Raw genomic sequence first — 20,033 nt, 5'->3', positions numbered from 1 at the left:
GATTGCTGAATCTGTAATCCTCGGGAGGAAAGCCAACATTGCCAGTCGAATAGCTCTTAGCTCCAGAACGTTGATATGTAGACGACGTTCTTCCGGAGTCCAGTGACCACTGACCTGAAGGTCTTGCATGACCGCTCCCCAACCCTGAAGAGAAGCGTCCGTGGTAATGACCTGAGGAGCCCTTGCAGCCTTGAAACTGAGTCCCACCGTGAGGTGAGATCTTTCCATCCACCATGCAACCGACCGTTTCATCCGCTGGGTTATCGTCACCCTGTTGTCGAACGAACCTTCCACTTGTCTCCACTGACGGTCCAGCTCCTCCTGCAGGGGGCGCATTCGCAGTCTGCAATGCGGAATCAATTGAATGCAGGATGAAATCGACCCTAGAAGAGATTTGTACATCCTGACCGTCATCCAACTTCTCTTTTGGCAACGGGTGGCTGACGATATGAGTTTCATCTGTCTCTCTTCCGATGGGAAGGCTTTGCACTCCTGAGTATTGAGTATCGCTCCCAAGAACTTCACCGTACATGCAGGTTGAAGAACTGACTTTTCCTTGTTGAGTTGTAAACCCAGGTGAATAAAGAGGTTCAAGCACGTGTCCACTGCCTTCGATACCTCTTGCAAGCTTGGTGCCTTCAGCAGCCAGTCGTCTAAGTACGGGAATACTTCCAGCGACTGTCTCCTCAGAAATGCAGCTACCGGTGCCAGCACCTTTGTGAATATCCGAGGAGCGGACTTTAATCCAAATGGGAGCACCCTGAACTGGAAGTGACTCTTGCCTACTGTAAAGCGAAGGAAACGTCTGTGAGCTGGATGGATCGGGATATGAAAATAGGCATCTTCCAGGTCTAATGTTGCCATGTAGTCGCCTGGGTTCAAGAGGCGCAATATGTCCTGGAGTGAAATCATCCGAAACGATAGTTTCGTGAGATAGGTGTTGAGCTCCCTCAAGTCCAGGATAGGACGCCACTTTTGTTTTGTTTTTCGGATCAGAAAAAATCTGGAATAGAAACCTTCTCCCCTTTGTGATAGGGGAACACGCTGGATCGCCCCTTTTTGAAGCATTTGTTGAGCTTCCTCTTGAAGAAGGTTCAGATGGTTGGAAGTAGTGGCGTGGGGAGCTCTTGTAGGTGGAAAGTCCTGGAATTCTAGAGTATGCCCATTCCGGATGATATTTAATACCCACTGATCCGATGTAATCTCTTCCCAGCTGCTCAGATGTTGTGATATCCTGCCGCCCACTGGAGATCCCAGAAGCGGAGGAACAGTTGGCAGGCCGCTATTGACGCTTGCCAGCGTCCTTGTCCTGACGCCCCTGTCGTCCACGAGCGCTCTGGCGAGAGAAAGACTGGGATTGCGACTGCCGCTGATAGTATTGATTGCCGTACTGTGGTCTGTAAGACTGCGACTGCTGTGAATATCGCTGTTGCTGATAACCTCCTCTAGGTGAAGAGAAACCTCTTCCTCGTGCTCCACGGAACGGTGTCTTCCTATATTGCAGGTTCCCCAGAGCCCTTGCTGTCTCTGTGTCTTTCTTTATACCCTGTAGGGTCTCGTCGACATGTTTCCCAAACAACATGTCCCCGTCGAAGGGTAAATCCAAAATCCTATTCTGGACCTCTGGCCGGAAGTATGTAGCTCTCAGCCATCCTTGTCGTCGAAGAACCGCTGCACTGCCTAGGGCACGGAAAGAGATGGTGGCGATGTCCATCGCGCAATCAATCATCTCCGAAGAGGAACGTTGTCCCTCTTCCAGAAGTTTCTGTGCTTCCGCTTTCTGGTCATCCACTAGCAGATTCACATAGTGTGCCACATCACTCCACATCTGGCGGTCGTACCTTGCTAGGATCGCCAAGGCATTCACCGCTCTGACCAGCAAGCTAGCCATCGACGAAAAACGCTTCCCAGCGTTGTCCAACCTTCTACCCTCCTTATCCGGCGGAGTCGTGAGGGTGGCCGAAGGATTCCGCGATTTCTTCTGTGCTGCCTGCGATATGACCGAGTCAGGTCTAGGTTGTCCAATCAAACAGGCGGGACTGTCATCCGGAGCTTTATATTTTTTCTCCAAGCGCGGAAGAGTTGGAATGACCGTCGCTGGGGTCTGCATCACTTTCTTCCCTTCCTCCCATATGTGCTCCACAATGGGAATCGAGCGCACGGCCTTACGGTATGCCTCCTTGAAATCGTATAAAAAACAATCCGTAGATGTTGTAGGCATCGCTAACTTAAAGCGCGCTGTGGCTCTTTCCATCAGGCTGAAGAAACCTCCTACATCAGCCGGAGGCGAGTCGACCGGGTCTGGCACTGGTGAAGCCGGATCCGGAGCTATATACTGGTTCCATTCACTCTCCTGGTCTTGATCTTGGTTTTGCCCCGTTTCATCTTCATCCGAGGTATCCACTTGGACTTGCTGAGGATATGTTCTCTCATGATCTTCCTGTGCAGGCCGTACTGACTGTGCTGCCACCACCTGCGGTTGAACCTGTGCTTGACCTTCCACAGGTTGCGACCCTTTCTTGCTCCTATACTCCTCCAGCATCGCCCTTAAGTCTGTCAACAGACTCATAGGCATCGTTACCATGCCCTGCTGTGGTTGGGTATCTTGGTATGCAACCTGTCTTTCTGGCCGCTGTTCCTTTTGATAATAATATTCCTCATCCAAATCCGAATCATGGTATTTCAGATTCAATTGAGATGGACTGTAAGCATCCCCATACATCTCATTTTCCTCTTCTGAGTAGTCATCTTCATCCAACAAAAGGGGTGGAGGTAATGATGGTACCTTCCTTGGAGAAGTCATATCTGGGGTTATCCTCCTCCTTCTGCTGTTTTCTGGCGCTCCTGTCGTCAACGGCGTTGAAAACAAATCCACCGTTTCCTTGTTCTGAATCGTCGTCGACGGGACCGTCGACGAGAGTCCCTTCACCGTCGACGGCATCGTCGACGGAACCATCATCGTCGACGGGTCCACCGTCGACGGGATCGTCGACGGAACTGTCATCGTCGACGGGTCCATCGTCGACGGGCTCGTCGACGGAGCTGTCGTCGTCGACGGGCTCGTCGTCCTCGTCGACGGGATCGTCGTCATCGAGATTGCCACCGTCGACGGAATAGTCATCGTCGACGGGATGGTCTTCGTCGACGTGGTGGTAACCGTCGACGTGTTCATCGTCGACGACGCCGTCGTCGATCCGGTCTTCGTCGACGGAATCGACATCGAGGTCCTCGTCGACGCTCTCGTCGTCGTCCTCGTCGTCGCTGGGTGGCTCGTCGACGACTGAGGAGACAAAATCACCTCAGATGTTTTAGAGTCCTTTTTGACCCCTGTAGAGGCCTCTACAGTCGGTTTTTTGACGGACTTGACTACTTTAACCTGGTGGGAAGGCCCAGCCGAGCTCTCATCCAGTTTAGCCTTTTGCACCTGCAGTGCCTGCCTTTCCCTCTCCTTTACACTCACGTGAGGAGATTCGATAGGCCCTGGCTTGCCAGACCTATCAGAGGTCACACGCACAGCCTTTAAGGGGGGTTCAGTTGAAGTGTCCACAGACGATCCGCCCCTCTTCAATGAAGTCTTTGAAGATGTTGATCTGGCATCTTCTTCATCACCAGAAATTACTTCATCCCTCCTTTCCAACTTCCTGAGCCACAGAAGCAGCCGTCCTTCACGATCACGGAGGGTTTTAACACATTCTCCTGCATATACTACACTTATCAACCTTATGGTCTGGGTATAGACAGTAAATACAGTCTTGATGTTGATCCTCTGTATAAAGTCGTTTTTTGCCACAAGTGGCACAAGACCTGAAAAGGCTCTTCTTTTCCTTATCAGCCATGACAAAGCTGAAAGAAATCCTCAAAGAAAAACTGTTTAAACAGTACCTCAAGTTGAAGTTAGAGCAGAGCTCTAAGGAGACTCCCTGTCACCAACGAAGCGGTAGAAAATCTGAGGCTCTGAGCTTTCTCAGGAAGGTTCTACAGGGTGAGGCTGATCTGATTGGTTGCTAAGGGGACTTTGGGTCCTTTTACATAATGACAGCAATAGGCTGCAAAAGATAATGAGGCCTAGGCCTAATTTTTTACCTTTTTTACACCTATTCGGGTGTATTTACCTAGGTATATATATATATATATATATATATTATTACCGAGGCTCCCATTCCGACGACGGGGAATGATACAAGCAATGGGAATCTATGAAAGTTCCAATACTGGAGTAAGGATACTATTTATTATAACCACACAAGGGCATAAATCGGGAATATCGAATTAGGGTCCTAGATAGAAACACAACACCCACTCCACGTATTAATGTCCATCATTACTAAAAACTAAGCAATATTAAACATATAACGATGCATGTGTGTTTTCCAACCCACCCCAAAATATATAATTGCATTTGAAATGGTGTATGGTCTATACACGAAAAATGAGTATTGGTACTGTACGCTTTTCAAGCAGGGTTATCATTCAGTTAAATGCATATATATATATATATATCAGCTGAATGAATTGCGAAAATTACACATGAAATGGCTCTGTATACAGAAACGAAGGTCAAGACCATTTCATCACATATTTATATGATATTGTACATGTGCTAGAGGCTGAGGTAAATATTGTCTCTAACGTCTCTAAAAATAGAAGCTCTGTTCTCTAAGAGTAGTTCTAGCAGAGGACCGTGTGCCAGAAAAATTGTAAATATTTTTAAAGTGAAAGAAAAATAATTTTGCTTTCGGGCGAAGGGAGGAAAAAAATGAGTTCCAAAGGGTTTTAGTAGTATTGTTTAACAAAACTGAAGGCCGAATTCAGAGTTCAGGGAACACTGTGTGATCATCGTTTTTAAATGTTATTCAAAGTTGTTAGGAGAGAACATCATGTCAGACAGACTCTCAAAAAATTGGTCTACAGCATCAGGTGAAAGTTCGACCAAGTTTAAAAACACTGCAACTGTGCAATTCTCTGCGTGATTGCTATCATCAATGTTTGGATCAGCAATGCTCACAGAAGGTTGTACCTGTTTGGTGCTGCTTTCCTCTTGTACTTCACCGCCACCTACTCGTAATGGTGAAGTCTCAACGAATGCCGTCATCAGAATAGGTAGCCGCTGGGGACAACGCGTTGCATGAGTCGTTACAGGACGGAGCAAAGAGTCGATATCCATTGGTACTGCTGAAACGTCCAACACACATTCTTCTCCGCATAGCAGACACGAAGCACAGGTAAGATGCAATCTTGCCAGATAGGTCTGAATGAAAGAAGCCAGGTTGTACTTAGATCTCGTAGCCGGGCCAATCTGAGGACCTTAGTGATACGGTCTCGGTATCTTATTGCTAGGATCGTTTCTTCCATCGTTGCTGGAGTCTTGTCTGTGGATTGGCTTGCCATATCAGAGCAGAAGGAACAAAAATAAAATTCCTGCCTAAAGTCCCAAGATTAAGGGTAGGCCGCCAAAGACAGAATGGACAAAATTCGGAAAGATGCCCAGAACTGTTTCAAACGGTGCTAACAGTCCCGAAACAATTGTCTTAAATACATGTGCAATGCCACTGGTATCAGACATGTTTAAAATTTGGCTTAACATTTCTACGAAATATAGGGGGCAATTTGTTGATAAAAGGGTATGTATCTCTGATGTTGTCCTTGCAACTTGCAGATCATACGTTTCTTTGGACGACGTCAGAGGCACAGTAGTCTGTAAAAGAATAGACTTCATTCTGCTTTAAGTATCAATTCGAATAGAAGAGATATTCACATGAGGCCATATTGCCGCCTCAATGTCTAGATTGCTGTATGCAAGTATTGTGTCCAAACAGCAAACGACCCTGGAAGTTACAGTAACGAGAGAACATTCTCCTGGCACCATTCCACACCAGCTGTGGTCATTTATTAAAACGTAGCTTTGGTTGGAGAGTTGTCTGAAGAATGGCTCTATCTGTTTTGCAGGAGTGCCTTGCAGGTGACATGAAAGGTTATTTGAAGACCCTTCGTAGGCTCCATGCAAGTTAATACCTTGACACAGAAGTGTACCGCTAGTGATTTTTTACCACTAAGGAATACCTCCTTTTTGCCTTCACTATAACATTTGTGTGTGTAAGGTAAATCTCAGGTTGATTTGATGTATCCTTTACCCAACCTTTCATACTGGCCTGCTGGTATATATTCTTGGAAATTTTTAAACTGGAAAGTTGTTATCGGAATTGTAATGGTTCCGTGTATTATCCATTCAATGACGGGTCTCTCTGACGTTGTCAATGGTAATCTCTCGAGTTTTTCAATGCTCAAAATCGTATAATCTGCTCCTTTTTGTGCCAAACTGATTTGTTTATCAGTAAGTTTAAAGATAGAAAATAATGACGTTACGTTGATTAGATGCCATGGCACGTAGCCTGAACGTAGGTTTTGCAACGTCCAGCCAAGCTGTACTATAGAACGCAATTGAGACTGACCATGTTGTAACATTAGCAAGTCCTGCTCTATTATATCAAAGGCAGATGACACAATACTGTCCAGTGAATATATTCTGGAAGACAGAGTCGTTAACCCATTGTCCACAACAGAAAGTGATTTTTCCAAATTTATACGATCAATTTCTCGTATTTTTTTCCGCCGTTTCAATTTGCATTACTTTCCAAGCTTCGTTGTATGCAGCGTATATACCGGCCGCTATGAAACGTTTTTGACGCGGTTTGCGAGGTCCCATTATGAAATCTCGCAAGTCAGCACCTTCTTTAAGCAAAGTCAAGTGTTGCTTAATTTCAGCCAGTGTGAATTTCTGTAGCCACTCAAGGTATAATTTCCCTACACTGTATGTTGTAACTATCCCTGGATGTTGTCTCTGGAATATCTTGGGTCTGGCCTTGTCATTTTTAACCCCTGTTTTTTGTTCAGGAATCTATCTTGACAGTTGTTTGTGTCTGTGGGCCAGATCAACCAGTTTTTCCAATCAGGATTTGTTCTATTTTGGTGAAAAATATGGGATACGTCTATTTCCACATCTGTAGTGCTATTGCTATCTGGTATGGACTTCGGAATAGGCTGTTTATTTAAGTCTTTTATCTTAGCTAGGCCAAGACAGGTAGTTTGTTGAATGGTATCATTCAAGAATATTATTTGTTCTGGGTTCATGCAGGCTATAAATATTGATTCTAGACCTTGTACCTGCCAATCTTTTGTTCCCCAGATGGTTTTTGTTTCAATGTTTTTCCAGAACTCAAAACCAAATGTAGACATTTTGTCATAACATTTTTCAGAATAAATCAATTTAGTATTTGTCAACATTGTTTTCATTCCTGTCTTATTTAACATTTTAAAATAAAACGTTTCTGGATCAGTGTCGTTACACCCTGAGAAGTATGGAAATTTCTCTAAAAAAACTTCGAACTTCCTTTTGGTGGAGTTGGACAATGTTCCCATTGATTGTAAGTAAAAACATTTCTAGGTTGTGCAGATTTATGCAAATAGTAATGACCATAGTGATTGTAACACTATAACTTCATAATTTGATGAACCCTGTAAATAATCATGTTCTGTGAATTTACCGGACTTTTGAAAATATTAATAATATGATGTCAGATTTAGTAAAGTCCCAATCATCAGAAAAAGAACTTGGTATCAGTCACTTAAGGAAACCTTAAACTGGTGTGGATACATCAAGAGCTCAATCGGGCCACAGATATCAAAGTCAGTTCGGTCCCATGCTGTACCACCACGTGTGATGTTCACTGATGATAGTTCTCTTTTCTCGATGTGAGAGGATCTGTGAGACTTTAAGACCAGGTTGATGTTCTGACTTGCTGTGTCCATTGTACTATATTTTCCATCAATGAATCTACCCAAGCACAAAACCATGATGAGCCAAAGCAGGAGGTAAACTACACCTAACAGTCCAAAATTCAATCCATGGTGAAATCAGATCTGTTTCTTTTAGTTGGTGAAAAAGCTCTGTCATTTTTTCTTTGAAAGTTTTAGTTGCTGGCTTGTCTCCATGTTCACTTGGATCATCGGAAAAGTCATCAAAGTTGATAAAATAGCCAGATGCTGTTCTGTCAATTAGTGCGCTTGCTTCCGGATTTCCATTGATCTTTGCATTTTCTTTTGTTACGTTTGTGCATTCTGATGCTACATCGTTGTAGATTGGTGTATCATCACGAATTGTTGCAAATTGGGTTTCAAGAGGCACAAGTTCCACGGCTTTGTTGCATAGTCCCTTTTTATTTGCTGCAGGTTTATCGAATGTGATTAGTCTCTCAGTCTGAACCTCTTGGATTGCAGCAAAGTTTGGTCTTCTGCTATTTCTTGGTAGTCCACTGGGCCAGCTATTTATTATCGGCCACATGATTGTGGTTTCACCAGGTCGATGGAAACAATTCTGTTTTCCTTTTTACCAGCAAGTGGCTGTAGTACTACTGATCTTGTTCCGCTGAGAGCTAAGACCGGTACTGCTTTTCTGTAAGATGGCCCAAATTCCTTCTTCACTGCGATCTTTTCGCTGACCAGATCCCCAATCTTTGGAATCCAGACAGGTCTTGCTGGGACAGGTGGTTCTTCAGTGGTTGTTGGCTTAAACTTTCTGTTATTTAGACTTTCTTGTTTCATTCAAGTCCTGTAAAACAGCCAAACGATCTTTGATATCAAAGGTTTTTTCTTCCACCACTGAAGTTTGACGATCCAGATCCTGGATAGTCATCCTAGTTCCAAACAAAAGTTCATACGGACTGAAACCTTTTAGAGAATTTCTTCGCATTTTATTAAGACTACGTTGGACACTTATTAAATGTTTGACCCACCCATCACACGAACCTAATACCCTCGCCATTATAGATTGCTTTAGGTCACGTTTTTTTCTTTCCACTACCGCATTTCCCTCAGGATGGAAGGGAGAAGAGTACCGCAATGCAATGCCCATGCTGGTCATGGCCTCTTTGTAAGCTCGAGAGCTAAACGCAGGACCCTGGTCAGAATGTAGCATGCCTATTGCGTATGTGCTGATAAAGACTCGCAAATCTTTTATAACAGATCTGGCGTCAACCGAGCGCAGGGGCCACATCCAAATGAATCTCTTACAGGAATCCACTGCGACCATGATATATTTATAGTTGCCATCCCTTTGTAAGGGAAACCAGTGGTCCAGGTAAACACATACTAAGGGTTTATCTGAGATTAGAAGGGGAGTCTGTGCTGGTCGTTTTACTGTTGATACTTTTATTTTTCGGCATATTTCGCATTCTAGAACATAGTTCTTAGTTTCCTTTCTCATGCCCGGCCACAAATATCTGTTTTAATAATGATGTTGTGGCGGAAATACCAGCATGTGCAGAAGCTAGCCCTTCGTGTGCCGTTGAAATATGTCCTAATCTGTGTTCCATGTTTGGAATTGCTCTATCCCCCACTCCAGGGAATCGAGCAAATGGAACATTGTTCGCATCAGTTATGTATGAGTACTTTACTGGAAAGCCTTTCGGGAGTGTTTTTCTGTCATCTTTTACTGAAGCACTGACAGCTTGCAGTATATTGCTGTCTATTTTTGTTTTTGACCAGGTGATAGCAGCTACGGAAGCCGTTTGCACAGCTGCCTTCGCGGCTTCATCAGCCAATGAATTCCCTGCAACGTGAACGCCATCACGTTGATGACTCAGTATATGCATCACGTGAGTCTTTTGTAGTTCTTTCTGTAAAAGAACTATTTGTTCTCAAAGCGTTTTATGCTTTATTGTGGCACCGTGTCATCTTTGTAACAGTTTTTACTCCATTTCTCCATGTCACTATTGTATGACTTGACGCAGAAATGCGAATCGCACACTATCAGTGTGGGGAATTTGCGATCAGCATTTTCAAGCGCCATCTTTAAAGATCTTATTTCAGCTCGCTGAGCTGAACAGTTTCTGAGTGATTCAGTTTTGGTAATCATCGGTTTGAATTTACTAGAGCGCCAGCGACCTTTGACAATCGCTCACGCTGCATTGTAGGATTTTTTATCTACATCGTAGTGTTGTGCGAATTTGTCCATATAGATTACGCAGGTATATTGTTCCAGAGGCAGAATTCCGATTGGCAGAGGATATTCTTGTTCATATTCTAGAACATCTAGTTTTCTCAGTTTCGGGTCAAAACAGTATTTCACGTCTTCTGTAGCAAGAGAATTTTCCCATTGTATCCATTTTGGATCGAATGCCACTGTATTTAGATTGCGTGGACGTGTTAATGCTTCAAGCGCTGATTCTGCTGTATAAACAGTTATTCTTTTGCCTTGGGCTAGGGCTCTTTCTTTTGCTACAGCAGTTTGAACCGCTGTCAGAATTGTTTCTGTAGAGCTGAATTTCATTTCAGCTTGAGTGTACAAATGTGATTTGTAAGCTATAGGTACCGTTCCTCCCTCAGAGGTCAGGTATGTGAATCCGCAACTTCCTGGGATGACTCCAATTACGAGGTTGCGTATGTTTTCGCGAGTTTGCAATTTTGTTTTAGTTAACATGTCTGTCTGTAATGATCTCAAAATTTGAGTGTTTGAGTCCAATTTATTGGTTTGAAATCAGTTCTTATTAATTCATAGAGAGGTTTAACCCTCTCTGCATAATTTAGAATGTATGTCCTACCGAAATTCAGGAAGTCTAGAATGGATTGTAAATTTTTCAGCGTTTTTGGTGCTTGGAGTACTGCGCACTTCTCTAGGAAGTTGTCTGCCAGGCTTTCGCCTTCACTTGATAATTCATATCCTAAAAATAGGACTGTTAGATGGGCAATTCGTGACTTTTTAAAGTTGAATTTGTAACCCTCTGATGCGAACCCAAATATTATGGTGTTCACTTTCTTTAAGTGAGTCTCCAGGTCATCGTCTGTAAGATAGATGTCATCGACATACGATAATGCTTCATCATATATTAGTAATTGTGTTACTCTTTCTAAGAATAATCCTGGGCTATTCTTGAATCCCTGTGGAGACTGCAAAATTGTTTTTGCGACCCCATTATTGAGAAAGCTGTCAAATACCTGCTTTCAGGTGCAATATTTTAACAGAAGAATCCATTAGATATATCTAATGTTGTTTTATATCTTTTGCGCACGATGTTATTCATTAGTACTGCACTGTGTGAGTTTTGTACTGCAAAAGTTTTGCAGCAGGAGTTTAAATGTCTGTAGTCCAAAACTAGGCAATATGATCGTCAGGCTTGGAGACAGGAAACAAAGGATTGTTCATTTGTGAGGTGCTTGTTTCAATCAAACCTTGATATTCAAGTTGATCTAAGATCTCCCCGACTTGCTTTTTAGCTTCTTGTTTAACTGGGTACTGCCTTTGTGCAGTGGGTTGATTTTTTAACTGGATTTTGTGGAGAGGAGACTCCTCATCCCATCCTACATGATTTTTGTATAGTGCAGGGCCACTGCCCATTTTCTTGCCAATGTATATTTTTTATGAATCGGAATGAGATTCAAGAAGGCAGGCATAATCATTTCTTCGCCATGAGGGCATTTTCTGACAAACTCTGGTGGCCAGTCTTTCAGCTAACAGGATGTAATAGCCTTTTGAAAGTTTCTCCCAAAAGAGACCTTTTATTTTCCTAGTTTTATCCCCCTCAATACGTAATATTATTTCATATAGTTTATGGGGCACACTAACTCGTGTGTCTACAGTTTCCACCTGAATGTATTAATTCGTGTCCACTGTCTCCAGATGATTTATCAGGATCTTGCGAGCTATGCTCACTTCTGCTGCGCTGACTAGCATTGTCTGGGCCCACTCTCCGTTTTTCAGTTGTGTCCTCAGAATCCTCGGCATGTTTAATTTGAATACTTGCTACCTTCTTTCTGGGAAATTGTGATTTTTTACTTTGATGAGCAGGTTCTTTGTCTTTGGACTGGACGTGCTCTTCCTTGTGTTCTGACCGTCCTCTTCTTTCTGATTTCTGTGAGGAAGATCGAGAAAGATTGAGTGGGAAGGATCGAGAAGGACGTGTATCAATATCTTGATATCAGGTTTTCTAAATTTATCACTATCTCTGAGATCATATCTCTTTTCAGAGGGTTCCATTTGGGGAGACTTGCTTCCTCGGCCAGGAGATCTTTCTCTCCGTTGAGACCACCTTCCTCTGGACTGGAATCGTTTTCCCTTGGGAGTGGATTGTTTATTACCCTCCCACCTCTTTTTCGGAGCATTTAGATTATTTTTAATAAATGTTTTTTCAGGATTTTCAATTAGTTGGGGTTTTACCGGTTTCCCACCCAAACTATCTCTTCCTAGCTCTTCATAGGATTTTTCTATGATTTTAGCAAGTTCAAATGGTTGGTCTGTTATATCTGTCTCCTTCAATTTCTGGCGGATTGCCAAACATGCTGCTTCTCCTTTTATGTTGGCTAATAATATAGCCGAGACTTGTTTAAAGTCTTAGTAATTTCATACCCAGTGTTAAAGCTGGTTCTGGACCGTATTCATTCTGAATCTGTCTTAGGACATCTGGTATAACCGCCATAGACGGAACACCATGTGTTTTTGTGTAAATAGAAGCAAAGTCTGTTGCCCAAGTGTCACAGTCCTCTACATGTGGTGTGATCCCCATTGGGAGGCAGATAGTCAGAATTCTGTGTTTTTCGTGTGGGGTAGTATCAGGAAATACTGCCTCTATCTGGGTGATTTTTTGAGCTAACCAGAATGGAATTTGTTCCCGTTTTGCGGGTGTTTTACCAAGACACGACTGTATGTTCTGTGGTGTAATCTTGTTTGTGTTCCCCTGATGATGGGTGTTTTGTGGAAGTTTAATTGTAGTAGGTTGGACTGTTGAAGTCAGCATGACATATTGGACCATTTGTCTATGTATTTTAATTAGACTAAAAGTTCTATGGCTGACATTGCTTCAATGTCTGGGTGTGGCGAGTAGCTGGCTAGAACCGGCTACGTGGCTCCTGGTCTACCTAGTGGACCGAGCCTGGTGATGTTATTTTGATGTTTTAGGGCAGCTTTAAACCAGAGCAGGTGCTCTTGGTAAGTTAGTGGGATTTCAATGTCCTCAAAAGGAGTATATATATCCGGAGGTTCCTATATTTTGTGATAGTGGAAATCTTTTGTCACAGTGTGTGCTGCTGGAAAATGTATCCATGTGTAGAACACCTCTGTCTGCCGAAACTCATGTGCCTCTATTAGGAATATGACCGTACCACCTCTGGATGATCGTCCATTTTCTATAAGTTTAAGAGTTATAGTTTTTCTTATGTTGACTGGAATGAGTATAGCATTTGGGTCACCTTGATGGAGACTTGTGTCTTCCTCTAAGAGTTGAGTTGCTAATGTTCTCTTTCTCTTTCTTCTTCACTTTCCGCCATTTTATTGACTAAAAATGTTTTGTTGCAGAGCGAGTTTTGAGGAAACAAAGATTAGGTGCACAATATTTTGGAACACTATCCTTCAACGTTGACTAAACCAAGAACTAATACATACCATTCTCATTCTACTAAGTTCCGGCAGATATTAACCTTTTACCCACTCCAGACGTCTTTTGGAGTTTTTTTTTTTTACGGGAAAAGGGGTCTGTGTGAAAAGCACGACTGAGTTACTCTAGTGTCTTTCGTTGGATTATCGCCTTGCCCTACGTTGGGCGCCATGTAGTGTAGTTCCTATTTTCCCAAATAGGCTCTACGCATTGGAATAACAAACAGCAGTGTAGACATAGGACTGAGGTCATCTAGGTCTCTACTGACTATGTTAGACTTAATTTAGGTTTGCCAGCTAGCTCAGAGGTCACTAGAAACTTTCTCGAATGAATAGGGAGGGGTTAAATTCGCTGATTTAGACAAGAAGGGATTCAGCTTCTGACAACCGCATAAACATGACAACTTTGCTCCCTCAGATAAAAGAGTATCTCTAGAGTTGTGTGAAAACAATAGACAGCTATTTCACTCAGTCAATCGTGCATGCTTAATTTCACCCGAGTGCAGAGAAATAGAGAGACGGGCGTTTTCAATAAAAGGTGTTATTTTATTGAGCAGTCTTCTTTCTCATGCAAGAGAAATTAATTGCCACAATTGCAATACTTATCATAAAGTAAAGTGCGTACAGTAAAAGTAGTATTATGAAATAATACTGTAAAAGCATTGATACGGTTTCATAGCCATATGATACTTTAAAATGGATAAAATATATGCATACATAAAAACATTGACTAACAAACTCAACTGGTGTTTCTAGATACGCCTACCCCAGTGTACCTGACCTAAGCCTAATACGTGGGAAGGAGTAAGTGAGTTTGCAGTTTTTAAGCTAAGTTAAGTTTTGCCAAGTATCGGAATCAAGAATTCTTTCTAAGGTTTTAATCAGCTCCGTACCTTAGTTCTAGAATGAAGGAGGTCTTGTATCACTCCTCTCAGGACTCGATCTCCCAGCAACCCGCGAGGGTGACTCGGGAACACCAGAGCTGGATTTTCTCTGCGTGAGAAAAGGCAGCTTCTGCAGCGCGTCAAAGGGGAGGGGCGGCATCCTTGGCTCTCGCATCAGCTGGGATCCGGATAAGTAGATAGCCGCTCTGCTCCACACCACTGTGTGTTTGCTTAAGGCAACGTTGGTATATTTATACCTGAAAGGTGCCGGGTTTGACGCAAGGTTGGACATAAGGTGTCACTAAGAACTAACAGTTCTTTCTGGACTCCAGGAACTCTTGTGCAAATCAAAACAAGAGCGGGGGAGGGGATTCCCGGGCTGCTGGAGGCTTGGTTTGTTTGAAGAACGCGTTGTACTTTCTAGGAGTCTATGGAAGTAGCCTTGCCGTGCTTTGGCCTGCCTGGGCTATTACTAAATATGGATATGATTCTTATGCCTTTATAAGGATACTATTTATTATAACCCCATAAGGGCATAAATCGGGAATATCGAATTAGGGTCCTAGATAGAAACACAACACCCACTCCACCTATTAATGTCCATCATTACTAAAAACTAAGCAATATTAAACATATAACGATGCATGTGTGTTTTCCAACCCACCCCAAAATACATAATTGCATTTGAAATGGTGTATGGTCTATACGCGAAAAATGAGTATTGGTACTGTACGCTTTTAAGCAGGGTTATCATTCAGTTAAATGCATATATATATCAGCTGAATGAATTGCGAAAATTACACATGAAACTTCCCTGATTTAGACAAGAAGGGATTCAGCTTCTGACAACCGCATAAACATGACAACTTTGTTCCCTCAGATAAAAGAGTGTATCTCTAGAGTCGTATGAAAACAATAGACAGCTATTTCACTCAGTCAATCGTGCATGCTTAATTTCACCAGAGTGCACAGAAATTGATAGAGGTGCGTTTTCAATAAAAGGTGTTATTTTATTGATCAGTCTTCTTTCTCATGCAAGAGAAATGAATTGCCACAATTGTAATACTTATAAAGTAAAGTGCGTACAGTAAAAGTAGTATTATGAAATAATACTGTAAAAGCATTGATACGGTTTCTTAGCCATATGATACTTTAAAATGGATAAAAGATATACATACATAAAAACATTGACTAACGAACTCAACTGGTGTTTCTAGATACGCCTACCCCATTGTACCTCACCTAAGCCTAATACGTGGGAAGCAGTAAGTGAGTTTGCAGTTTTTAAGTTAAGTTTTGCCAAGTATCGGAATCAAGAATTCTCTTTAAGGTTTTAATCAGCTCCGTACCTTGGTTCTAGAATGAATGAGGTCCTGTATCTCCCTTCTCAGGACTCTATCTCCCGGAAACCCGCGAGGGTGACTCCGGAACACCGGAGCTGGATTTTCTCTGCGTGAGAAAAGGCAGCTTCTGCAGCACGTCAAAGGGGAGGGGCAACTTCCTTTGGCTCTCGCATCAGCTGGGCTCCGGATAAGTAGATAGCCGCTCTGCTCCACACCAGGGTGTGTTTGCTTAAGGCAACGTTGGTATATTTATACCTGAAAGGTGCTGGGTTTGACGTAAGGTTGGGCATAATACGTCACTAAGAACTAACAGTTCTTTCTGGACTCTAGGAGTTCTTGTGCAAATCAAAACAAGAGCGAGGGAGGGGGGGGGACAGGGGAGGGGGGGGGGATTCCCAGGCTGCCGGAGGCTTGGTTTGTTTAAAGAACGCGTTATACTTTCTAGGAGTCTATGGGAGTAGCCTTGCCGTGCTTTGGAGGACTGCATGGGCTATTACTAAATATGGATATGATTCTTATGCCTTTATAAGGATACTATTTATTATAACCACATAAGGGCATACATCAGGAATATCGAATTAGAGTCCTAGATAGAACACAACAAAGGTGCACTTCACAAAAATTGAAGAAATCTGTGGAGAATAGCCCTTCTAAGAGGTTTATATATAAAAAAAAGATTTTAAACTCTTCTCAGATATTAAATGAAGTTAGGTTAAACAATTCTAAGGAACACACATCAAAACATTACACTGAAAATCCCTGATTTGTTTTAGAGATCCACATAGCATGAGCCAGAAAAAAAGTGATGCTATGATACAACTGTCAGTACAGAGCATGCTGGGAGATGGAACCTGCTTGCTTCTTAAAGGAGCATTACATATTTTTAAACTTGTTCACTTTTGACCAAATAGGCATCTTTTCCCTTCATGAATATTTCTATTATGTAGGATTTTTCAATGCTAAATCTGATTTCCTAATAGAGTTTACTAGGTGGTGTAAGGTTATCTGCAACATTGGATTTGTAAAAGATCAACAATTTTGCAAAGGGCGAACCTATTTAATCTACCTCTGCAATATAGAAAATGACAGCAATCAAATCAGGACAATGAGTATGTTTTTAGATTATAAAAAAGTGGTGTTCTGGGGTCCTCGCACGCCGCTGGATTATTCTACATTTATGACCATCAGCAACTATCATAAGAGGCAGAACACCACTTTAGCCCTGCCTGCACAGAGAAAAGGCTATTAATGGCTCTTTCTGTGGTCTTTATAACATCTTTATCTGTACATCATCAGCAGTGTTAAAAACAATGAAGGTATTTCTGCAATTTACATGCCAACAATCCAAACCAGAAGTAACCGGTCTAGGACACACTTAGGAATTCCAGTACACCTTGTTGGTTCTCCCACAGCTTCACTCTATCAAGTACGGAAACTTTTTCATTGGCAAAGTAGGAAACCTCTTTTAAGGATGCAAGGCCACTTGTGATGCTTCCAAATACGAAGTGTGTGAATAGATATCTATTGTCTATTTCCAAGATGAAGAATCCTCTCTAACAATTGTATGAAACTAAGGAGAAGCCCTCCAGTTTTAGAATCTCAGTAATAGAATACAAATGCTACTTACATTCTTTAGTTACATATTAACATTTGATTTGCTTGGTTATGTGAAAATTTTCTCAAATGTTCTCTCACCTGTTCCATCATCACCATCAACTGGGCCAATATCCCAAGCCTCAGGCCTCATCCCATAGCCATCGTTGGCTGTTGGCTCTGAATAATCTGCAGGATTAAAGGTCCTAGAGTTTGGGAAACACAAAACATTACAAAGTATTAAAGTAAACAAAACTAAATGTTATTTTAGTGACTAAATGGTGCTGGCATGCAGAAAAGGCCACATAAGGTGCTTTTAGAGGAGCAGCAAAATGTCTACCAGATTAGACTGGAAGAGATATGATATAAAGCTACTCTTACTTTAAAACAAGATTGGTTTCTCCTCAAAAATGATACTTAAATGGCTCTGACACAATTACGTAAAGTAAGTTAAAAAAATCCAAGAGTCCTTAGACTGGAAATGACATGTATCTCCTTTCTGGAAACATTACAATGTAAATGTACTCCTGCTTTCATCATCTCACTTTTTTTGTTAACATGTAACATGCTTTATTTATCACAACGTGGCTATTGGAACATTTGACAAATAATGCAGCCTATATCCACAGGCTACACTGTCCAGTACTTCAACTAGAAATTCCACCAAACAAAACCACACACAACACAGGACACAGCCTGCCCAGTTTCGTCCATAGAGAAACTTGCCTCTACAAGTAAAAGACTCTGGAATGATAGAGAGGAAGGTATGGACAGACAAGCCCCATAGGCTGCCATTATGTGGCTTAAATAGGATACTATGCCTTTAAGAGAACTTTCCAGAACTTTCTCCCAGTATCCCAGAATGCACAGCAGGCCCCTCTTACTTTCAGTTCTTTTTGAAGGCGTAGCTCGCCAGACCTGTAGCATTCCTTACATGAATATCTTTCTCCACCGGGGAGGAGGGCGGGCGCTTATGACTATAACAGAGATACCCCTACTACAGAACTGGAGTTCCAGGACAGAAACTACTCCTTCTGTAGTAGGGGATCTCTGTGTATAGTCATAATCTAGTGAATAGAATGGCAAACCCATCACCACACCAAAGCGGCGGTGGAGAGAAGAAAATGACCACCACTATTGTGCGAACAAATTCTGCAGCGAAGCCTGCCCAACCTGAGGATCTGCCCTGGCATCAGTGTACAATCAGTAATGCTTAGCAAAGGTATGAACCGACTTCCAAGTGGCCGCCTTGCAGATCTCTGCAATCGGAACATTACGGAGTAAAGCTGTCGTGGCAGCTTTACCCCTGGTGGAATGAGCCTTAGGTTTACTGCCTAAGGTCTTATTTGCTTTTTGGTAACAACTGTATGCAGGACACAATCCAACTAGAGATGGACTGTTTAGAGGTAGCAAGACCAGTCCTGACCTATCCATAATTGACAAATAATTGGCCTGACCTACGAATATCTTTGGTTTTATCTAGATAAAATTTCAACACCCTCCTAACATCCAGGGAATGTAGAGACCTTACCGCTGGAGATGAGGGATTCTGAAAAAACGTAGGCAACGTTATGGTCTGGTTGACATGAAAATCAGAAATAACTTTGGGAAGAAATTTAGAGTGAGTACGCATAACAACCTTAGCAGCATGAAATACAGTATAAGGTTCTTGGCAACACAACGCCTGAATTTCACTCACCCTGTGGGCCGATGTAATGGCCACGAGGAACGCCGCCTTCCAGGACAGGTGCTGCAACGAAGCCTTATGAATAGGTTCAAAAGGCTCCTTCATCAATCTGGACAGCACCACATTCAATTCCCATGAAGGCGAAGGAAGCCTGACAGAAGGGAACACTTTCTTCAAGCCTTCCAAAAAATCTTTGATCACAGGGATCTGGAAGAAGGAAGTCTGTGAAGGGCATTTCCTGTAGGCAGTCAATGCAGCAAGATGAACCTTAATGGAATGAACATTAAGGCCAGACTGCGCCAAATGTAAAAGGTAAGGAAGGATGACCTCTTCCTTGCACGTCGTCTGGTCATAGTTCTTGGACTTGCACCAGATACAGAACCTCTTCTACTTGTAAGCATAGGAGGTCAGAGTGGAAGGTCTCTTAGACTCCTTCAGTATGTCCATACAATCTTCGGGCAGATTCAAATGGCCATATTGCACCATCTCAGGAGCCATGCCGCCAAACTTAAAGATGAGAGGTTGGGGTGCAACATCTGCCCCTCGAACTTCGTGAGAAGGTCTGGCCTGCACGGCAGCCATATGGGAGGAAGGAGAGACCGGTGAAGCACGTTCGTGAACCACCACTGTCTGGGCCATTCCGGGGCAATGAGTATCATCCGAGCCCTGGACCGGGCCAGCTTGAGGAGTACCACCGGAATCAGGGGAATGGGTGGAAAAGCGTACAGAAAGCTGTTCGACCAGTTGATCCATAATGCATTCCCCAGCGTCCCCTGCTGGTAGTACCTGGAGGCGAAGTCTCGGCATTTGCTGTTTTCGGCGGTGGCGAACAGATCTACTTCTGGAGTCCCCCACCTTGCGAAGACTTCTCCTAGTACTTCGTCGTTTATGACCCATTCGTGGTTGTCCTGAAGCAGTCTGCGCAGTGCGTCCGCCTGAACATTCTGCACACCTGGCAGATAGGTAGCCGTTATCGTCAGTCCTCTGGCCAGAAGCCAGTGCCAGATCGCCTGCGCCTCCTGTGACAGGGTGCGTGATCTCGAACCCCCCTGCTTGTTCAGGTAATACATCGTGGTCTTATTGTCCGTCTGTACAAGCAGAGAGTT

General features: G+C 43.0%; 1 protein-coding gene across 4 annotated transcripts in view; it reads right to left on the bottom strand.

The window, feature by feature from the left end:
* UBAP2 (ubiquitin associated protein 2) overlaps positions 1-20,033 on the bottom strand; it is a 1,436,418-nt gene that overhangs the window by 1,076,175 nt on the left and 340,210 nt on the right. For all 4 annotated transcript variants that reach the window (XM_086960301.1, XM_086960303.1, XM_086960302.1 and 1 more), the window contains exon 8: positions 17,343-17,446. In XM_086960301.1, the coding sequence (XP_086816427.1) occupies positions 17,343-17,446 (104 nt within the window). The remainder of the gene's footprint in view (positions 1-17,342; positions 17,447-20,033) is intronic.

This window comes from Lissotriton vulgaris, chromosome 3_1, assembly GCF_964263255.1.
Source record: "Lissotriton vulgaris chromosome 3_1, aLisVul1.2, whole genome shotgun sequence".
Lineage (NCBI taxonomy): Eukaryota > Metazoa > Chordata > Amphibia > Caudata > Salamandridae > Lissotriton > Lissotriton vulgaris.
Note: the sequence above shows the minus strand (reverse complement) of the source record. Positions and strands in the feature narration are given on the sequence as shown.